The 20157-nt window shown below is 38.5% G+C and overlaps 1 protein-coding gene across 1 annotated transcript in view; it reads right to left on the bottom strand.

The window, feature by feature from the left end:
• Positions 1-850: 850 nt before the first annotated feature.
• The window catches only part of RSRC1 (arginine and serine rich coiled-coil 1), a gene marked incomplete at its 5' end in the record, with an annotated part of 362074 nt that continues 342767 nt past the window's right edge, over positions 851-20157 (bottom strand). Inside the window, 3 exons of the mRNA XM_023515684.1 lie at positions 851-2032; positions 2644-2796; positions 9436-9542. Coding sequence (XP_023371452.1) covers positions 1940-2032; positions 2644-2796; positions 9436-9542 — 353 coding nt within the window. The remainder of the gene's footprint in view (positions 2033-2643; positions 2797-9435; positions 9543-20157) is intronic.

Genomic DNA, 20157 nt, shown 5'->3' with positions numbered 1-20157 from the left:
ATCATGCTGAAAACCAGGAAGGAAGGAGTCACTGACTTCCTGCAGGGATCATAGTTTAGTTTATTTTAAAAAACTTTGATTTTCTATTCTACATGAAAAATTTAGTTTTAAAATACAAATATATTGCCATTCAAACTTCTGTTTTTAGGGTATTTGTAGCAGAAGAACACTGGTTTTAAGGATAATTACAGTAGACCATATTTTCACTATTTTGCAGATATGGGAAGATCAAGCACACTGAGAAAACTGCCCAGCCGAGGTTCTCCGCAGAATCGGTAATGGCCCAAATGACACCCATACTCTTGCCCAGATTACTAAATATATACTTTCTAAGAAGGCAATAGTGCTTTTGTAGTTTATAAATTACACAAAGAATGAAGTATAAATATTTCAGAAACTGTAATCCCTTTAGTATATCTATATTAAAAGCCACACAATCCTGGTTAATATTGGGCCCTTTTATTTACAGCTAAGAAAAAAAGAACAGTAGCATCTGTTCAGAATGGGAAAGCTTGTGTGTATAAAAACAAACATTTCATCATTGGCCTTTTCCAGACCATCTGCCATTGAGTATAAATTCTTTTTCTTTTCCTTTTTTTTGTTGTTTTGAGACAGAATCTCACTATGTTGCCCTCAGTAGAGTGCTGTGGTGTCACAGCTCACAGCAACCTCAAACTCTTGGGCTCTAGTGATGATTTTGCCTCAGCCTCCCAAGTAGCTGGGACTATAGGCACCCGCCACAACACCTGGCTATTTTTTGGTTGTAGTTGTCGTTGTTTGGCAGGCCCAGACTGGATTCGAACCCGCCAGCTCTGGTGTATTTGGCTGGTGCCCTAGCTGCTGAGCTATAGGCACCGAGCCTTTATTTTTCATTTTCAACAGAGATTTGAATTTTCGTTGTTCTAGAAATGTAAAAAAGATGACATTAAAATGACCTGTATGTTGCTTTGTCTATCTTTAAATCTTGTGTTCTGAGCTAGTCTTCACAGAAACTAAATTAGAGACTGGACAACAGAAGAAAATGGCCACGGGAAAGAAATATCCGTGTCAGCTGTTACAACCAGCTCTGTAAAGCAAGGCCTGCAGTCCTTATCTCTGACGTGTTCAGTATGGAATGCACAGTTGACTGTCATTTAGCTACAAGAGCAAGGGGTTCTACAAAGGCAGGCGGCCTTATCACAACAACAATTAGCTCGCTGCCTTTCTCCACAGGGAACAGTAGTTGGGTAAGTAAGACTCAAGTGAGGGCTCTCACCACTTTTCTCAGAAATGATTTCTCCATCGTGGATATCAGGCCAACTAGTTAGGTCTAGCTTGAACATGTGATTTCTGAGAACCAGCTGGGATTTGCTAACATCTTTCAAAGGAACACCCGTCCTACTTGAAGCTGATCATCTCAATTTATTTAAGTTTCAAGAAAATTTTTTTTCAATAAAATGTCATTCCCTTAAGTTTAACATGCAGATTCCACTTAGACTGTGAGGGGTCCTTTCCACTATGCTAAACACTCTGTAATGAAGTGAAATAAAATATTTAAAAAAGGGTTTTGTAATACAAGGAAGAGGAAAGCTCACACTTGCAACAAATAATTTGATTCTTACATATGCATGATTACCCAACATGTGTCTTTACAGGACAACTTGGTATCTTTTGAATTGTACCTAGAAACGACTGTGTGCCATTTATTTTAACACTGACTTTTTAATTATTAGCTCTATTAGCAGAATAACATTTCCATGCATTCTTAAATTCTATACTAGTTTTATTCACAATGTTTTACTTCAAATCAACAAATATTCGCGCTCACATGAGAAAAGAATGAAATGACATTACCTTTTAATATAATCAACTAAATTCCTTTTATGACTAGAGACTTGACACTGGGATTTGAAAGCCTAAATTTCTAATGTTGCTGCCGACCTATCCGCAAGTATATGACTCAGGCCACAGGACTGCCCATTAGTCTTTCTTGCCGGAGAGCAATTAGCCTCTTGAACCACTTTTCCTCAGCATCAGCTTTCTCGATAAATAACTGAAATAAGAAAAGAAAAAGGAAAACTTTTACCGTCTGCCATTACCTTGGAGCTGACCTAACATGATACAAATGTCCTTTATCGAATGCGCTTTGGGTAGTTTGACTCCTGTGTCTGCTTCAGTAAAGACATCTGTCTGGAATCAGCGCTGCTCGGAAGAGCTTGGGGTAAAAGGGCTAGTGCCCAAACCATCAGTTTTGCTCTCTCTGTTTGCATGAAGTTCACTTCCCATTACTTTTCTGAGAAAGTGAGATGATACCACTTCACAGAAGTCAGCAAAGAACGATGTTAGTGACACACCCAGTCAATGAACAACCAGAGCTAAGCCAGAATCAGAACTTTTAGCTGTTTTAAAACAAACAAACAAAACAAACCTCTTCTCTTTGCCTATTTTTCTCAACCATGGAAAGAATCCTCCTAGAAGTCAGGCAACGTGAGTTGCACCGTACTGATTTCAAATATAGGTAACAGGGCCAGCTGCCTGGTTCTGGCAAATAGAAACATCTGAACCTGTTTCCTCTGGTGATACTGGTGTCGGCACAAAAGTGCAAAAGCTTGAATTAACTTCAGTTAACTAGACTCTGCCAACATGAAGGTCTGCGGATCTTACGTTTGGATGGGCCAGAGAATTGTCATCCTGGTACTTGATGGCAGTGGGGATGCTGTTAGCATCTATTTCCTTCTCTGCACTGGGCGGGTCAGCAGCTGCCGACGCCGGTCCTGACGCTGACGCTGCCTGTTTCACTTCACTAGGTTCCACTGACTGAAACATACAACGCACATTAATTTCAACAAAACTAGAATTTTACTTTAATGGTATTTCTGATTTTGAATAGCAATTGTTCAGTTAGTTTCAGCATGATACCCATGTCAAAAAGAACCTATGATACTGAATGAGAAGCAATTATTTCTACAACAAATAAATATAAAAACTTTGGGCAAATGTTTAACATTTCTATGATCAACATAATTTTCTTAAGACATTGGTGCTTATGAGTCTAGACAATTGAAATATATATCTCCTATATTTAAATTCTATTAATCAAAATAAGCTTGCAACACATCTCTAGCATCTAATGTATAACATGTAAATTCAAAGGTTATATCTTATTTTCAAAAAAATAACAGCCTTATTGAGATAGAATTCACATTCTATACAATTTACCCATTTACAGTACCTATTCCGTGGCGTTTAGCATATCCACAGAGTTGTGCAACTATTACGAGGACCAACGTGAGAACAGTTTCGTCAGCCCCAAACTCCATGCCCATCAGCAGTCACTCCTCATTTCCCGCAACTTTCTCCCAAGCAACAATGAATCTATTTTCTCTCGATTCTGGATATTTTATAGAAAAGGAATCGTGCCAGATGTGGTCTCTTATGACTGGTTCTTAAGGGTCCTCCACGTTGTACTTTGTATTAGTACTTCACTATTTTTTATGCAGATAATGTTTAACTGTATGAGTTTTACCACATTTTATTTATCTGTTCTTCGGTTGATGGACTCAAAGATTATCTTTGAAGATTACTTAAATGTTTAAAAAATAAAAGCTTGAACAAAAGGTATGTCATATCTTTGGAAAATGGAACTCTAGGCTTTATCACACCCTCTCGCAAACTGTACACACTCATTTCCCCCACACTTCCTGAGTTCTGCCATGTGCCGCGCACTGTACTAAGTCTTGGGAACACAGAGAGCTATAAATCTTTATTCTTGCCTTGAAGGAGCCAGAGGCTCCTTAATCAGTAGAATTTACTTAGTGCTTAACTCAGGTAAATTTCAATGTCTTCTTCCCTGAGAAAGAAGGTGGCCGGGGAAGTGACTGAGGAGAAGTAAGGTTGCAGGGATAACACTAAACGGATCAGATACGAAGCTGAAATTAAAAGTAAAATAATAAGGAAATCATAGATGGGAGATTAATTCTGGGAGGTAGCCTTTTCTACACTTATTGGTTCTATACCCTTGTTTTTCAATTTCCATTTTCTTTTGACTTATCTACTTCTGAACATTCACTTCTCTGAAGGAAGCACAAAACAGATGTCACTGGGAAAAATGTGTAGAGAATAAGATATGCATGAATTAGTTAATCCTTTCTCAGATTAATTTGTTTTAGAATTGGAGCTTGATCTAGACCATCAGTATTTATTGAGCATTACTAATTTATAAGCCTAGATACATAAGGAAGAACAAAACAGATGTGGTCCCTTTCCCAACTAGAGGTCACATGTTGCTGATGGAAATGAACTAAAAAATAAAAATAAAAATAAAAACATAACCGCAATTGTAGCACACGTGACGTGAAGGCCCAAACAAGATGCTGACACACAGGAGGATGGATCAGGGTGGGGAGAGCATCTACCCTAGATTGGGTGACTAGGAACAGCACCTCTTGGGAGGTGAAATTTAAGAGCTGAAGTGTGAGAAGAGAAAGAGAAAGAGTGCTTTGGCCAGAGGGAAGTGTGAATACAAAGATCCTAAAAGAGAAAAGCGTGGTGTGTTTGAAGTTCAGAAACAAGGCCGGAGGAGCTGGTATACCGTGAGCAAAAGGGACAGCTGGACATCACAGCCCAGAACTTGGGTCGTTTCCTCCTTACTCAGCCACACCACCACTCTGCTTGGCCTCCCAGCACCCCAGCAGGACAGGGTCCTCGGCAGAAAGCCGGGGCGACTGTGGGGCTCTCTGTTTGTTTCTTTTCTCTCAGGGTCGCCAGTCCTACACTGTGCACCTGTACACAATACCTCACATCTCGCCAAGTTCACAGTTGTTTATGGTGGGAAGAGAAGTTTCGTACCAGTTATTGTTTGATGATAGGGGGTCAAAGTCTTGTTAATTCTTGAAAAAAATTTTTCTACTGCTGGGTGGGCCCTGAACCAGAGAAATGCAAAGTGAAAAACAGAAAAGGCCCGTCAGGGGGCTGCCACAATAGCTACGGAGTGAGAGGATATCTTGGATGAGGGTGGTGGCCATGGAGAGTGCAGAGGAGACAAGTTCTGAGCAATTTTGGAGATGATGATGCTTACGACATGGAAAGTATTTTATTCAATTAAAAATACTCTTAATTTTTATGCTAGCTCCTGGAAGGTAGTCTGCGTCGACAGGAGAGACTTATACTCCTGTGGACAAATGGACCTTGAAGGCTAGATTTCTAAGCAGTCATCATGTGTGTTTAGGAATTCTTGCAAAGTAAGAGAAATCTATTTTACAAATTGTTTTCACAATTAATGATGTCGGTGTTAATCACAATGCTAACTTTTATAGACATTTAAAGAAATCACGACTAAATTTGATTTGGCAGCTTTCAATTCTTGTATTTTGAAGGCAACAATCCCCTCCCCACCCCAGTCTCAAACATTGGTAAGTCTCTCATATAACTGTGCCTAGAAGGCTCATGGCCCTCAATGATATTATATTGATATTATATCAACCCTTTATATCACTTACACTTTTTTTTTTCCCCAGACAGAGTCTCAAGCTGTCGCCCTGGGTAGAGTGCCATGGCCACATCATAGCTCACAGCAACTTCCATTGGGCTTAAGTAATCTTCTTGCCTCCAGCTTTGGTTTTTTAGTAGAGATGGAGTCTTGCTCTGGCTCAGGCTGGTCTCAAACCCATGAGCTCAAGCAATTCACCCACCTCGGCCTCCCAGAGTGCTAGGATAAAATTGATACACTTAACAGTAAAGTCAAAATTCTGCACAAGGGAAGGTGGGATGTATGCTAATCCCAAAGGTCAAGGACAGATTTTTGGTAGTCTATGCTGCCTTGCAGAGACTGCATGAACACGTCATTCTGCATAGCTCGGCCATGCCATGCTAGGCGTTAGTCAGGAGACTGGCTGTCCATGCTGGTCTGCCTTGGAAAGATACAAAGTGCTATTATTCTACTTGCCAAAGATGTGATCTCACTTCTTCAGGTAACACAGATAACATTCTATTATACAAATCCAATATCATTCTGTCTTATCTACATGGCACATTAATGTTTTCTTTAAGAAGTATTTACACTCATATAAGGTGAAGCTCTCAGTGGTTAGGATCAGAGCATGGAAGTAATTATTTAACAACTGGCAATTTAAACATGTGTGGAGAAAGCTGGTAATTGCTTCCTTATTTAAATGAAGACGGGTACCACCAAACACATCTGGCTTTGAGTGGGACTGCCACCTGGCGGTTTGGTTTGGAAAAATTAGTTTTAAAATACACTTCCAAATATAAGCACAAGAGACCATGTTGCAGAGTGCCTCTCTTCTCCTAAGCTTATTTTGTACAACAGATTGAAAATAAGATGTACCTTAGTTTCTAAAGTTTATGATACATCAGGGGCCATCAGATTCTCTTCTCAAACAAGAGAAATATAACTTCAGAGAGTTAAACAATCAATATGTGTTGCAGGAGATAGCATGTCTGCTATGTCATTGTAAGAGCTACTTGTCTGTTAACAGTGACCTAGCTTAATTAGTGAAATTAACACAGCCGAAGAAAGACTGTACCAACTGAAGGGGTGGTTGCATAAAAAAGCCCTTTTCAGAGACAACAAACTTCATACCAAAGTGTGTAGAACTGTTCAGGAGAAAAAAAAAATTGAAACTAGGGTCATGGGTAATTTATCCTTTAATCCTTGCTATGTCTTAAGGGTACCCATGATTTGGATGAAATGACCTCAAGATAATTTACCTCCGTTTGTGAAGAAATCTCCTGATAAATAATTCAGCTTCTTGGGCATCCTGAGTCCTTGCCTTATACTGCAGACACAGACATTTTCAATTCCAGGAAGGGATATCACTTTCTACAGCAACAAACTGTCCCTGTGTTTTAGATTTCAGTAGCGTGTGGGTCTATCACTGCTCTTCTGATCATTCTGAAGCATGGCGACTAGTGAAAGTAGAGCACTAGAGGGCTAAGACCTCAGACTACTGTACTTTCCCCAAGGTAAATGCCGCCTCCAGAGGCAGTTTAGCATATGCCCCTGCTGGCACCACTTCCTGCCTTTCAGTGGTGCTTTCTTGGAGGAGAGGCATTGAATTAAAAATAAGTTTACAGAGAAATATTAATAATTAGTGCCAAACGGGAAAAAGTTGTTCTGAAGAAAACCCAGTGTGTTGACTATGGAGGGATAAGCATTTCCACACAAAGAGAGTGCTAGTTTGCTTAAGAGAATCCAGTGAAAACTGAGAAGTCAGGCGAACTTCAGAAAATAAGCACCAGTTGGCTGGCGTGGTCTAGGTGGTCTGGAGTGGTCTGGTGTGGTCTAGGTGGTCTGGAGTGGTCTGGTGTGGTCTGGCATGGTCTGGTGTGGTCTAGGTGGTCTGGAGTGGTCTGGTGTGGTCTGGTGTGGTCTAGGTGGTCTGGAGTGGTCTGGTGTGGTCTGGTGTGGTCTGGAGTGGTCTGGAGTGGTCTGGTGTGTTCTGGTGTGGTCTGGAGTGGTCTGGTGTGGTCTGGTGTGGTCTAGGTGGTCTGGAGTGGTCTGGTGTGGTCTGGCATGGTCTGGCGTGGTCTAGGTGGTCTGGTGTGGTCTGGTGTGGTCTGGCAGGTGCAGTCTTGCTCATACCTGTAACCTCAGCGTTCTGAGGCCGAGGCAGAGGCAGGAGGATTGCTTGAGCTTAGGAGTTCGTGAGCAGCCTGAGCAACAGTGAGACCTGTCTCCACTAAAAATAGAAAAATTAGCCAGGGATGGTGGCAGGCACCTGTAGTCCCAGCTACTTGGGAGGCAGAGGCGGGAGCATCACTTGAACCCAGAGGTCTGAGGTTGCTATGAGCTAGGCTGACAGCACTGTACTCTAGCCTGGACAACAGAGTGTGACTCTCTCTCAAAAAAATAATAATAAAATAAAATAAATGTTAGGACAGTGATTTTTAAAATAAGTTATAGTAATTCTATTAGGCTATATGAAGGACTTTGTAAGATGTAAGATATTAAATGAAATTAGCAACTGTATTTGTTAATGTGCATTTCATAGTTTTATCTTTTTAGGAGTTGTGGTGGCAAACTACAAACGTTCAAAAGAAATCAACAAAATGACAGTGCAGGGACCATGGATTATCCAAGGCATATCCACCCCTGTGCCTGGCACGCAGCTATATTCTCAATACAAGTTTCTGCAAAGGCTTATTTTAAACATTACACAGTAATTGAAAAGACTTTTATCTCACTAACAACAAAAGAAGTACTGATGGAAACAACAGGCCAGTTTTAATCTATTAGGTCTATAAACATGAAAAAAGAATGACGGAGTTTGGTGCTAACCACAGTATGGGAGGCAGACATCTCCTTGCACTTTGAGTAGAATTTGACTTGGTATCATATTTTTGGAGGGTGATTTCGGGAATGTGTTAAAATGAACAATAAGAATCTTTAACAAATAACTCCCTTGCAAAACTATTTAGAAAACATGTATTATCTCTGAACTTAGAACTACTTACATAGCTAATATCAGAGGGAAAATAAATGAGTTCTGATCCATTCAGCAGGATATTATCAGCAGTACTTTATACAGTCATTAATAAACTTACAGATGCACAGAATCTTATAAAAAGTGTTAACTACAATTGTGTCTTCATTATGTAAAAGTTATTAAAGAAGACATTTCCTAGGATGCCTTTTCTTATCAAAGGAATATAATTCCTAAAAGCAGTCCTCCTAATGAATGAAAGAATGTATTAAATATTCAACAGAAATGTCAATCAAAGCTCCTTTTACTAGACTTGAGTAAGTGATACCCATCTGGTCAAAGAATGGAGATACTAACTAGTTTTATCGTACAAGCATGTTTCCAATTTTTCTCTAATGTCAATTCAAACAGTTGATATATATGTCTGAACAGAAAACCGTACATGTTCATAGTGTGCACATTACTGTTACAGAACCATCACGTGGACATCTTACTCTGTCTTCTCCATGAATTTAAAAATAGAAATGACATCAGATAGATGTTTGTTAAAGTTAAACTTGAGCTGATTCTCACCGACTGATTCTCTCTAGGTAACATGACTGACACTCTCTCACTCTCCTCCATCTATCAGAAGCAGCACTTAATTTAAGTAAAATCTGTTAATACAGCATTTCTTCGGTTGGAATCCAAGTTTGCTCTAGTACCTGGACGAAAACTTACCTTCTTTTTTTTTTTTTTTTTTTTGAGACGGAGCCTCAAGCTGTCCTCCTGGGTAGAGTGCCATGGCATCACGCTCACAGCAACCTCCAACTCCTGGGCTCAAGCGAGTCTCCTGCCTCAGCCTCCCAAGTAGCTAGGACTACAGGCGCCCTCCACAACGCCTGGCCATTTTTTGGTTGCAGCCATCATTGTTGTTTGGCGGGCCCAGGCTGGGGATTCGAACCCGCCACCTTAGGTGTATGTGGCTAGCGCCTTAGCCGCTTGAGCCACAGGCGCCGAGCCGAAAACTTACCTTCTTGACTTCTTTACTTGATCTGAATGTCTGCTGGACAAAAGAATCACTTTCAATAGCTTCAATTTCTTTTACTCTTTTCACTTGTTCTACCAGGGTGGCTTGGTCTGAAAAAGAGGATATAACATCAGTGTATTTGGGGTGAGTTTGTAAACAATACTGACTAGACAACGCTCTGGCTTTCTATAAAGAAATTTTACTACTCATGAAATTTAACTGGACAAAAAGACACTATAGCTAAGCTGTAACAAGAAATTCCCTCTCTCTCCTAAGATCCATGAATATAACATTCCTACAAACTAAGGGTTTTACCCCAAACATTACTGAGAAGGCACTGCCTGATCCCAGCTAATCTGGGCTAATCTGGGGGGAGATCTCTTTTAAATGTTCACTTTAAAATTTTATTGTGAAAATTCATACAAGAAGAATAAGATCACAGTGAATCCATCTGTACCCATCATTCAGTTTCCAAAATTACTGACTTTCTATTCTTCTTTAACCTATCTATCCCAATCTCAACTTTTTTTGGTAGACCTGGAGTATTTTAAAGTAAATCCAAGGCTGGGCATGGTGGCTCATGCCTGTAATCCCAGCCCTTTGGGAGGCCATGGCAGGAAGATCATTTGAGGCCAGGAGTTTGAGACCAGCCTGAGTAAGAACAAGACCTTGTCTGTACAAAAAATATAAAAGTCAACCAGGTGATAGTACATGCCTGTAGTCCCAGCTACTCAGAAGGCTGAGGCAAAAGGATTGCTCGAGCCCAGAAGCCTGAGGTTATAGTGAGCTATGATGAGCCTCTGCACTTTAGCCTGTTGGACACAGCGAGACTGTGTCTCAAACAACAATAACAAAAAACAACTGAATCCCAGACATCGCACTCTGTTACCCCTTAAATATCTTAGGGCTCTCAAACAAAAAGACTTAGAAAACCAACTTAACTAGAATAAAATTTTCATGCCTAAAAATATTATCAATATTTCCTTAATATCATGTTTAATACCATGTTTAATTTTTACCAATTGTCCAACAAAAAAAGTCTGTCTTCCTTTAATTGGCTTGTTTGAAACAGTATCCAAACAAGGTCCACACATTGCTCTTGGTCGATAAGCATCTTTAATCTCTTTTCACCACCTAAATTCACTACTTTTCTCTTTCATTGACATTTACTTGTTGAAGAACTTGAATCATTTATCCTGTGAAAATTTCCACATTCTGGATCCAACTGGTTTTATCCACGGTGTCATTTAACATGTTCCTCTATTCCCATAATTTGTGTGAACCAGTTATTAGATCTAGAGGCTCGATCATATTAGGTGCAATTTATTTTGGTCAAGAATATGTCACAGGTGGTGCTGTGTATTTCCTACCACATCTTGTAGACGCACTTCTCCCATTCTAGTGGTGTTAAGATTGATGGGTGGGTTCAAGGTGAGTTAGTCCAACCCCCTTACAAAGTTCTCCATCCAGCTTTCACTCAATGAATTCATCAAATTAATGTTTGTTGCTCAGATACATGACATAGGTCTGATAATTAGGTTCACGAATTCATCCTAGAAAAAGTGCTACACACCTCGTTCTTTAGTACCAATACAGTCACCTTTGAAGTACCCTCTTGGGAAGCTGGGCACAGATGTCAGCACCTAGTCCATCTTTCAAAGCAATTCTGGAACTCTTTGTAGTAGAATGGCCATCAGAGCTGTCACTATATTACTCTTGATGTCCATCAAAATGTCTTCCTGTCAATATTTCCTTATCTCCATGGAAAGAAAAAGTCAGGGGGGGCCAGATCAGGTGAGTAGGAAGGGTGTTCTAATACAGTTATTTGTTTACTGGCAAAAAAGGAAAACCCTCACAGTCCCCTGTGAGGGTGCATTGTCGTGATGCAAGAGCCATGAGTTGTTAGAGAAATGCAGGTCATTTGCCTCTTTTTTATGCAGCCCTTTTAGCACCTCCAAATAGTTGTTTATCCAGTTGGTATAAATTAATAATGAATAATCCTTCTGATATCAAAAATGGTTAGCAACACTGTTTTGACTCTTGATTTGGACTGTCAGAAGTTTTTTGGCTGTGGATAATTGGCTTCCACTGTGCACTTTGATGCTTTGATTCAGGGTCATATTGGTACACTCATGTTTCATCACTAGCAATAAAACACTGTCTTGACTCTCCAAAAGGTCTTGGCAAACTTTGACTTTCCTTTGCTTTTGGTCCTTGGTGAGTTCCCGTGAGACCATTTTTGCACATACCTTTCTCATGCCAAGATTTTCAGTTAGAGATTTTCCTGTTTTTCTATTGATGTTTATCTGCTATGCTTATCACAGCCAGCTGATTATTTTGACACTTAATTCGACAAATATTTGCAATGTTTTCATCAGTTCTGCTTGTTACCTGCTGCCTTGACCTCTTATGATCAGTGATGGTTTCTCCTCCGTCAGAAAAACATTTAATCCATTTGTACACAGCCATTTTCTTCATGGCATTATCCCCATAAACTTGGACTAACATGTCCCTGATTTCACTTCCACGTTTGCCAAGTTTAATGAAAAATTTAACGTCTGTTCTTGCTCCAATACAAGTTCTGATATTCTTTTGACAGCATACAGTGACAAGATGCAACAACAGTGATGAACAACACTCAGTAAGACACCGCCACACACTGACACGGATGCAGCTGTGAGACGCTCATCTCCCAAGGTTACAAACCTTACCAAATTGTGTGTACAGTGCTGCCAACGTCAAACCTTGTACTGCTGAAGGCTGTAGGATGGTGACTTTCTAATTCTTTTATTATTCCTGTATTTATTAGCTTTGGTTCTTCTATAATGAAGACCGTTTCCTTATTGACTATTTGGTGACTGTGACATACAGCCTATACAGGAAAGCTACCTATGTGTTTGATTCTGTCTATTTAACAATTTTGGTTCAAAAGTGACCAAATACAAATTCATGAATATTTGCACATTTAATGTACTTCAGCCCTGTTTTCATGCTTAAATTGTTTCCCTTTTGGGTAGTGAGAGCCCCTTCAAGTTGGCTCCTACACCCTTTTAACACGATCTCTAAGGCACGGCAGGATGTCCCACCATCCTCTTGTGCAGCCCTGTCTCAGACCTGAAACTAGCTATTTCTCCAAAAAGCCCTGACTCCTTTTAGTAGGGGATGATATTTATAGACAGTAATCTGCACACTAGTGGAATTCATTATGACTAGATTGTCACTGCTCCTGAAACTTTTCAGTAGGGGGGATACAAAGTATGTATTTTTAGAAAAAAAATTAATATGATTCATGCTGATACTACCAATCAAATTAAAGAATATAGAATTTTTAAGATTTTTTTATATTTAAGTATGTTTTCTGTATTCTAAAAATCCTAGGCCTTAATGATGCCATTTTTATTAGGTCTGGGTTTATCCTCCCATATTTATTTCTGAAAATGTAAGGATGCATATTCTCTTTTTGCTTACACAAAATTAGCATACTACACACACCTATGTATAGTACTCTGTTTTATTTACTATGTCTTCACTATCACTCCATCGCTGCTAAGAGAGTCTTCACTCTATTTTACAATCACATACTGTTCTATTTTATAGCTTTATGATAGTTTTCCACTAATGTTCTATTAATGGTTGTTCTAGTCTTTTGCTTTAACAGTGCTTTAATAAATAGCTACATAGCTACAAGCCCGTGTCATTTCATGTTTTTTATTATGTATTTTCATATTGTGTATTTTAGCACTTTTACATGCGAGCTGGGCAGAAAAAAAGGTAACATAATGGTTCACACCCTTGCTGCTTAAACTCTTACCTAAGCTGATATGAATGTACAATTGAATTAGGAGCCATTTCATCATACTCAACTAAGGCACTTTAAAAATTCTGAGATTTAGACTTTATGGATAATAGGTAGATTTGCTTTCTGAGAAATAACTGTAATAACGGTTTAACAAGAAGGTAGAGTTATTTATAGCAAAGTAATTGCTATGTCCCAGCAACTCTAACCTGAAAAGTTTAAATGTTGCTGTAGATAAATAGAAGGAAATGAAGAGAAATTTGGTTTCATACATCTAATGAAAATTAGTATTATTTGACAAAATCTTTGGCTTAAGTTTTGGCTAATCACAATTTATAATTATGTAGTCTTGTGTGACCACGAGTTTATTTGTGGGAAAGACAGCTCTCGAAAGACGTGTCCTTGACAGCTGTGACCAGTCTTGTCTCCTGTGAGAAACCACGCATGGAATGCTTGGAAGTAGCAGTGGTCAAGCCAATACTCCCACTTTGGGAAAATGCATTTTCCTCCATAAAAGCAAGCACTGTTGAGTGTGCGCAAGAGCAGACAGTCCCACACGCTTTAGAATACAAGCTCCTCTGGATTTGGAAGGACCATAATTAAATATGTGAAATGAGAGAAGAGTCATTCTTTGCACAGCTAATTTATTCATACCAGAGGATAATTTTTAAATTAATTATGTGTATAATTATGTTAATATAGCAGAGAAAATTCACAACGGGTACCATTCCAGGTGATTCAACTTTACCATAAATATGAAAACAACATTTGTTTGTATAGGTCTTAATTAGTTTCAGTACGATGATTTCACAAACACTAATTCCCAACCAAAATACGTTATTTCTGACTTCCGGATCAACTGTAGGACTCCTGGAATTTCTTCTCTAACATATTCTCTCATTTGTATTTGCAAAGCACATCATTAGTGTTAAATGTCAGAGGTGAACTCATGAACGGTTACTTGATGTTTAACGCTTGTAGTGTTTGTAGATTTGAATTTGGACATACAAACAGCTCCTAATACAAACAAAAGTATTATCATAGAAGCTGGCTAAAGGGCCAGTGTACTTAACAAAATAGCCCTGGTGAAATTATAAAGTAAAGAAGGAGAAAGATCAGAGAAAAACGGAACATTATCTTCAGAACTAACAAAGTGATTGCAGATAGGAGGAAGCCAGCCTGCCTTACTTAGAATACGAAAATAAACCAACACAGCTTTAATCTTTCAACGTGAGAATCATTTTACTGGTTCTAAGGGAGAAACACGTAAATTGAAATTGAAAGATTCATGGGAGATTTACATTTTCAGCCTTATACTAGTTTAGCTCTATGCTGTCTGAAAATAAACATAAAACATTTAAAACTGCTTCATATTCAAAATTCTAATATCAGATGTTTATTTTGAGTGTATCCTCATTATTTTGGGAAGCAGAATAAAATATATCAGTAATATATATCACATTGTTTTAAATTTAGTTAAAGTTATTCATGCCAACTTGTCACTTAAAAATACTGTGACAATTTTAAGATTAGTAAAAACATTATTTAAAACTAGTTATTGTTTAAATTCAGGACATATAAGGGATCTTGTAGTCATCAGCCACCAAGTAAAAATAAAGGTGAGTAAGCAAAGTTATTGAGGGAATCAAAATCATAGAATATTTTAAAACATTAACATGGTAAACATGAAAAACATCCATTAGCACTGATGATTTTTTTTAAATAAACACATTATTGGTAAGAAGAAAAAGACTTCCATATGTTGTTTGTCAGATGTCAGTTGAAGGTATATATATTTTATAGTAAAATAAAAAATAATGGAATCAGAAAACCAAATCAGTACAGAACATAAAAATCAATACTAACTCATTACATAGATCATTTTGTTCCTTTTTTAATAAAAAATTCAAATCAAAGATTTTATTAGTTACTATTGGTGTAATATCATAAAAAATAAGCTCCCCTGCTACTTCAAGTTATATTACAACCAATATCACATGTTATAACACAGAGTTTTCTTTTAAAATATTATAAAATGGTATACAAATTTAAAATTAGTAAATAATGACAGAGTCTTATGTACACCTTTAATTTGAACAGGCAATTAAAAAAAATTCTGAAGTGCTGGACCTTTCTGAAGAAAAGAAACGAAAGAAAACGAAAGAAAAGAAAAAAGATTTTAATTTGTGCTACATTTGTAGATTACAACGTCCTCCAACAGCAATGCTCAGCTGAGAACAGCAGGTGGCACTATTGCTCAAGATGTGTCCATGGGATTACTGGCAACTTCATCTGACTCTTTTTGAATATTAATGTTTTATGAATTTCTTCAAAGTTAAAACGCATCTTATGTTACAAAGTATTTGGACCAGTTGGCCCCACAGTTATTGAGTTACTTATGTTCCTCTTCCAGGAAAAAATATTTGTATACTAATAGTATAGCTACAAATACATGAATAATACAAAAGATTGTTATTTTCACATTAAATTGACTAAGTTTTAATTAAGAATGGTAACATCCATGAAATTCCTTTTTATGGTACACGATAGATACTAAATACCCCAACTTTTGAAATAGAATTTTCAAGTGCTTTATAGGAATTAAAAAGCAAGGAGGGTGATTGGTGGGACCACACTTATGGTGCATTTTACATGGGTACTTGTTAAATTTACTAAGTCTAGAATATAAATGTCCTAACACAATAACTAAGAAATGCGGGGAAGACTATGTTAACCAGCACATTGTACTCCATGATTGCATTAATGTACACAGCTATGATTTAATAATAAAAAAGAATTAAAAAGCAAATAAGCTTTGTATGGTAAAAATCACTGTTCAGTAATATTTGTAAAGAAACAAACCCTCATTGAGTTTACATGGAATCTTAAAGTTTTTAAGACAATTTTTCACAAATACAAATTTTAACCAAACACAGCAGTTTTTTTCATTTCAAAGTAATACATTTTAAATACTTTTTTATAAAAAGCATGTAAATCATTCATTAGATGAAATCCTTCCAACTCCAACATTTTTGGGTTGTTTATAAGACCAAAATCCCTGGAAAAAAATGCCCAGAACTGATATTCACAAATAATTTTTAGGATGAGAAAACCTGTTAACTGGAACAGGGTTTGTCTATTTGGTCTTCTGGAAGCTTACGCTCTAGTATCAAGTCCCAGGTCAACAAGGCTCTGTAAGTGTCTCCAATAATGACGCCCTTTGGATGGAATCCAAGACAAACTTGTCTTATACTAAACTGCTTACTGTATCAGATTAACTAAAAAAAAAAAAAAAATTAACTTTAATGTGACTGTACCAATGAAGAATTTCCATTAGATATTTTAATAAGTGCAAGTGAACTGGACTAGGTTTAGTACAAACAAATCCACACTGATTCCTCATTCAGCTCCTCTCACCTTTTCTGAATCTTTCCTGCATGTAAGGCCATGCCCGACGCCCGCTTTCTCATGATGCTTTCCCTTGCTACCTGTGAGAAAAGAGGCCTTTTCCATAATCCACTTGGCCCTTAGCATATGCTGCCTTGCACTGATATGAATCTCCTTGTGAGTGAAAGCTTCATCTGTCCAGCTAGGGGGGACATACTTCTTTGTGTCACCTCCAGAACTCAGTGGAGTCTGCTCTATTATTTATAAGTAGTCAATAAACATTTGTTGAATAACTGAAGATCAAAGGGTATTAAAATAACCATTATAAACAAGACTTGATAGGGAAAATACCAAATTAGAAAAAGTTTTTGTAACTTAAAATACTGAAGGTCTTCAAGTAATTCATTTTGAAGGTTTTGGGTTCAGGGTTTATGGGTTAAGCCCTGTCTCAGTTACTCACTAGCTGTGTGGCTTTGGACACGGGGGTCACACTATGCTTTCTCCCCTTGACGTGGGGATACCACTAAACACGGTGGGATGACTGGGAGACTCCCGCCCTCCTCCCTTCCTTCTACCTTTCCTTTCCTCCTCTTTTCAAATATCTGAGCACACTGAATATACCACGCATTGTTCCATATCAGTCTACAGATTTAGAAATGGGTAAGAGTTTCCTCCCTTATGGAGCTTAAGTTTTAATGAGGAAGACAAATAACAAACAAGTAAATAAACAGTAACACCAAAGAACAGACAAAGGGAGAGGGTAGAAAGGGGAACTACTTCAGATGGGGTAACCAGGGAAGAACTCCCTGACATGGGAGTGTTTCAGTGGACAACAGTGACATGAAGGAGCAAACCATGGGAATCCAGGAGATGACACCTGTGCTCGGCACGGGACAAGGAAGCATTACGAACACTTCATAAATGATAGCTATTACTAATAGCAGTTCACAAGTGCTAATTTCCTAGCAGGACTAAAGACATGGAAGGTGGCTGAAGCGTTTGTGCATAAATCTCTAGTTTCTGACAGCACGGTTTAAAGCTGGCAACATTTCTGGAGTCCAGCCAGAGGCAGTAACTAGCTTCAGTGCACATTCATGTGGTCTCCCTGTGCTGTGGGGGGTTGTGAGAATGATCAGAAGAAGGGACAGGGAATGGAAGCAGTGAGGACAGGCTGGAGTGTATCTCTGTGAGGGCACAAAAGGCCCAGCTGGACATTATCACCCAGGACACCGGGTCCACTCTGACCCGAGTGCTGTGGGCTGCGTGGGAAGCAGTTCTGTGTTGACACGTTACCCAGGCTCTGGTGACTAAAGACATGGCAGGTTCTGTCACTTCCTAAGGGATGTCGTATAACAGGAACTAGGTAGTTCCGTGATAGAAACCAGGTTTTAAAGCAAACACGTTTCAGTCTGGTGTCTGTATGTCCACAGAAATCTTTGTTTTGCTCATCAATATTTGTAATATCTTTCCAGTGGGGAAGGTTACAGAGGCTAATTTTTCACTTAAAGTATTGTTTAAAAGGTCAGACGAGCTATTCTGGTAGTAGATGTAGTGACGGAAACTGATAGCAGCAACAGAAACTTACACCAGGGCACTGCACTGAGCACGGCAGGTGGATTACGTGGTCTCACAGTGGAGAGGGAACACCGCTGTTCTCATTGTAAAGAGGAGAAACTGAGGCTGACTGATAACCTGGCCAAGGTCACATGGCGAGATGGTGGTGGAGCTGGATGCGATTCCGGAATCGTGGTCCAGTCATTATTTCTCAGTCAAACGTGTTTTCTACTCACTCCTGCCAAAGAGCATTTTTTCCTCCCATCCCATCTATTTACTGAAATAATAAATGTTGTGGGCATTGTGCTTATTTTGCATTTTAATGTTTATTCATTCAGCAAAAGACAATGATGCTTTATCTGTAGAGGAGATATCATTTATATTATGTTACTTTTATGGCATTATCTTCAGCTGGAGTATAGATAGATATTTTCAGCTTCTTTCATATTTGAAAATAGTTTTGGAGAGTTATATATGTCACATTCCACAAACCTTCATAAATGGAAAAAAGTTTCTACGAAACCTAGCATTCCCCCTTAAGCCAGCTAACAATCTTGGTAGGAAATTGTTATGTTAGCATCATTTTAAATTTACTGTGCAGCAATCACTGTTAGAAAAACTAGAATGATTTCTGTGAAAACCAACGGCCATCACGCAGTCCAGCTACGTGGACCACGGCCTCATGCTTCCTGCAGATGACGCCAACAAGGTCGTCAAATCCACTGCAGCGGAGTGGGAAGGCCGAATAATTCCCACAGAACTAAGCCTACTGGAAGTGTTCTGATTTTAATAGGGCAGAAGAAAGGAACATAATTTGAGGTCTAGCAGATTAATAGGTCAGAACATAGAGTCTGCAGTTGCTGTCTGCTGTCCATTTTAATTCCAGCCTCCTTATTGACTCTAATTAAAATTCCGTAGATGGAAGAGTTGGATGTTTCTGAGGAACTCGCAGTGAGTGCTGTCTGCCAGCCATCTCCGCACACCCCACAGCCACACACAGCTCGCCTGTCGGGAGAGCTAATGCAGACATCACGGGGCTCACCACATTTGTCACTGTGGCTAATATCAGAGATACGCAGCTCTTTTTTCTTAGCACACAAAAGCAAGATATGTAATTCAATGCTCAATTTACCCTTGTCTCGCAGGAGATTTTTCCCCGCTAATTGATAGAAATTAAGCCATTAATCAAGCCACTAGCCATCATTCAAACCAGAGAAGATGAATACAAACTTTCATCATAACCACCTTCCCCATTTTAGTGTTCATTAGCATTAATTTTTAATGCAATTATGCTATTCTTTTACGCTGAGCTCATAAATTACTGCTCTTTTGTTGCTGGCTGGCCTTGTAAAATCCAAACTAATGCTTTGTGCTCTGATCTTAAAGGCAATTACTAGCTTCTTCTATCTTTTATATCTTTGCATCCCCAATAACCTTTATATATAAAATGAACATCTATGACTGACTATGCTTGTTTTTTTAATACCTCCATATAAATCTCTGTGAATACATAGATGTAGTCAAATGTTCCTATAATAAACACATATATCTACCAAATATATTATACAATGTAGACATTAATATAAGATTCATATAAATTCATACTGAAGTTTAGATTTAAATATAAAGACATTGGTATGGTTTCTCATAAATAAACATATGATACATTCTTGTATTATATTATGCTTTTTACAAGAGATTAGAGAGAGAAAACAGGCAGATAACAGCAGCGGAATCATATGAATATTTACAAGGATAGAATAATTATCAAAATGAGTAAAAATAAATTTGAAACTTCCCACTAGCTAGAAAAAAGTGTGCAGGTGTGGCATCAAGAGTAATGAAATAAAACTTGCTGGGAAAACCCCGGCAGAGCTGACGTTGCTGCCAGCCCAGACACCGTTCAGTTACTAGCTGCGGCCCACCCCTAATACCGTGGGCTGGGGCAGGAAGTGGGGAGTATATTCAGGAATTCTTCTACCAAAAAA

The sequence above is a fragment of the Otolemur garnettii genome, unplaced genomic scaffold (assembly GCF_000181295.1).
Source record: "Otolemur garnettii isolate 467f Iridium unplaced genomic scaffold, OtoGar3 scaffold00076, whole genome shotgun sequence".
In the NCBI taxonomy this organism is placed as follows: Eukaryota; Metazoa; Chordata; class Mammalia; order Primates; family Galagidae; genus Otolemur; species Otolemur garnettii.
This window is presented reverse-complemented; position numbering and strand designations above follow the sequence as displayed.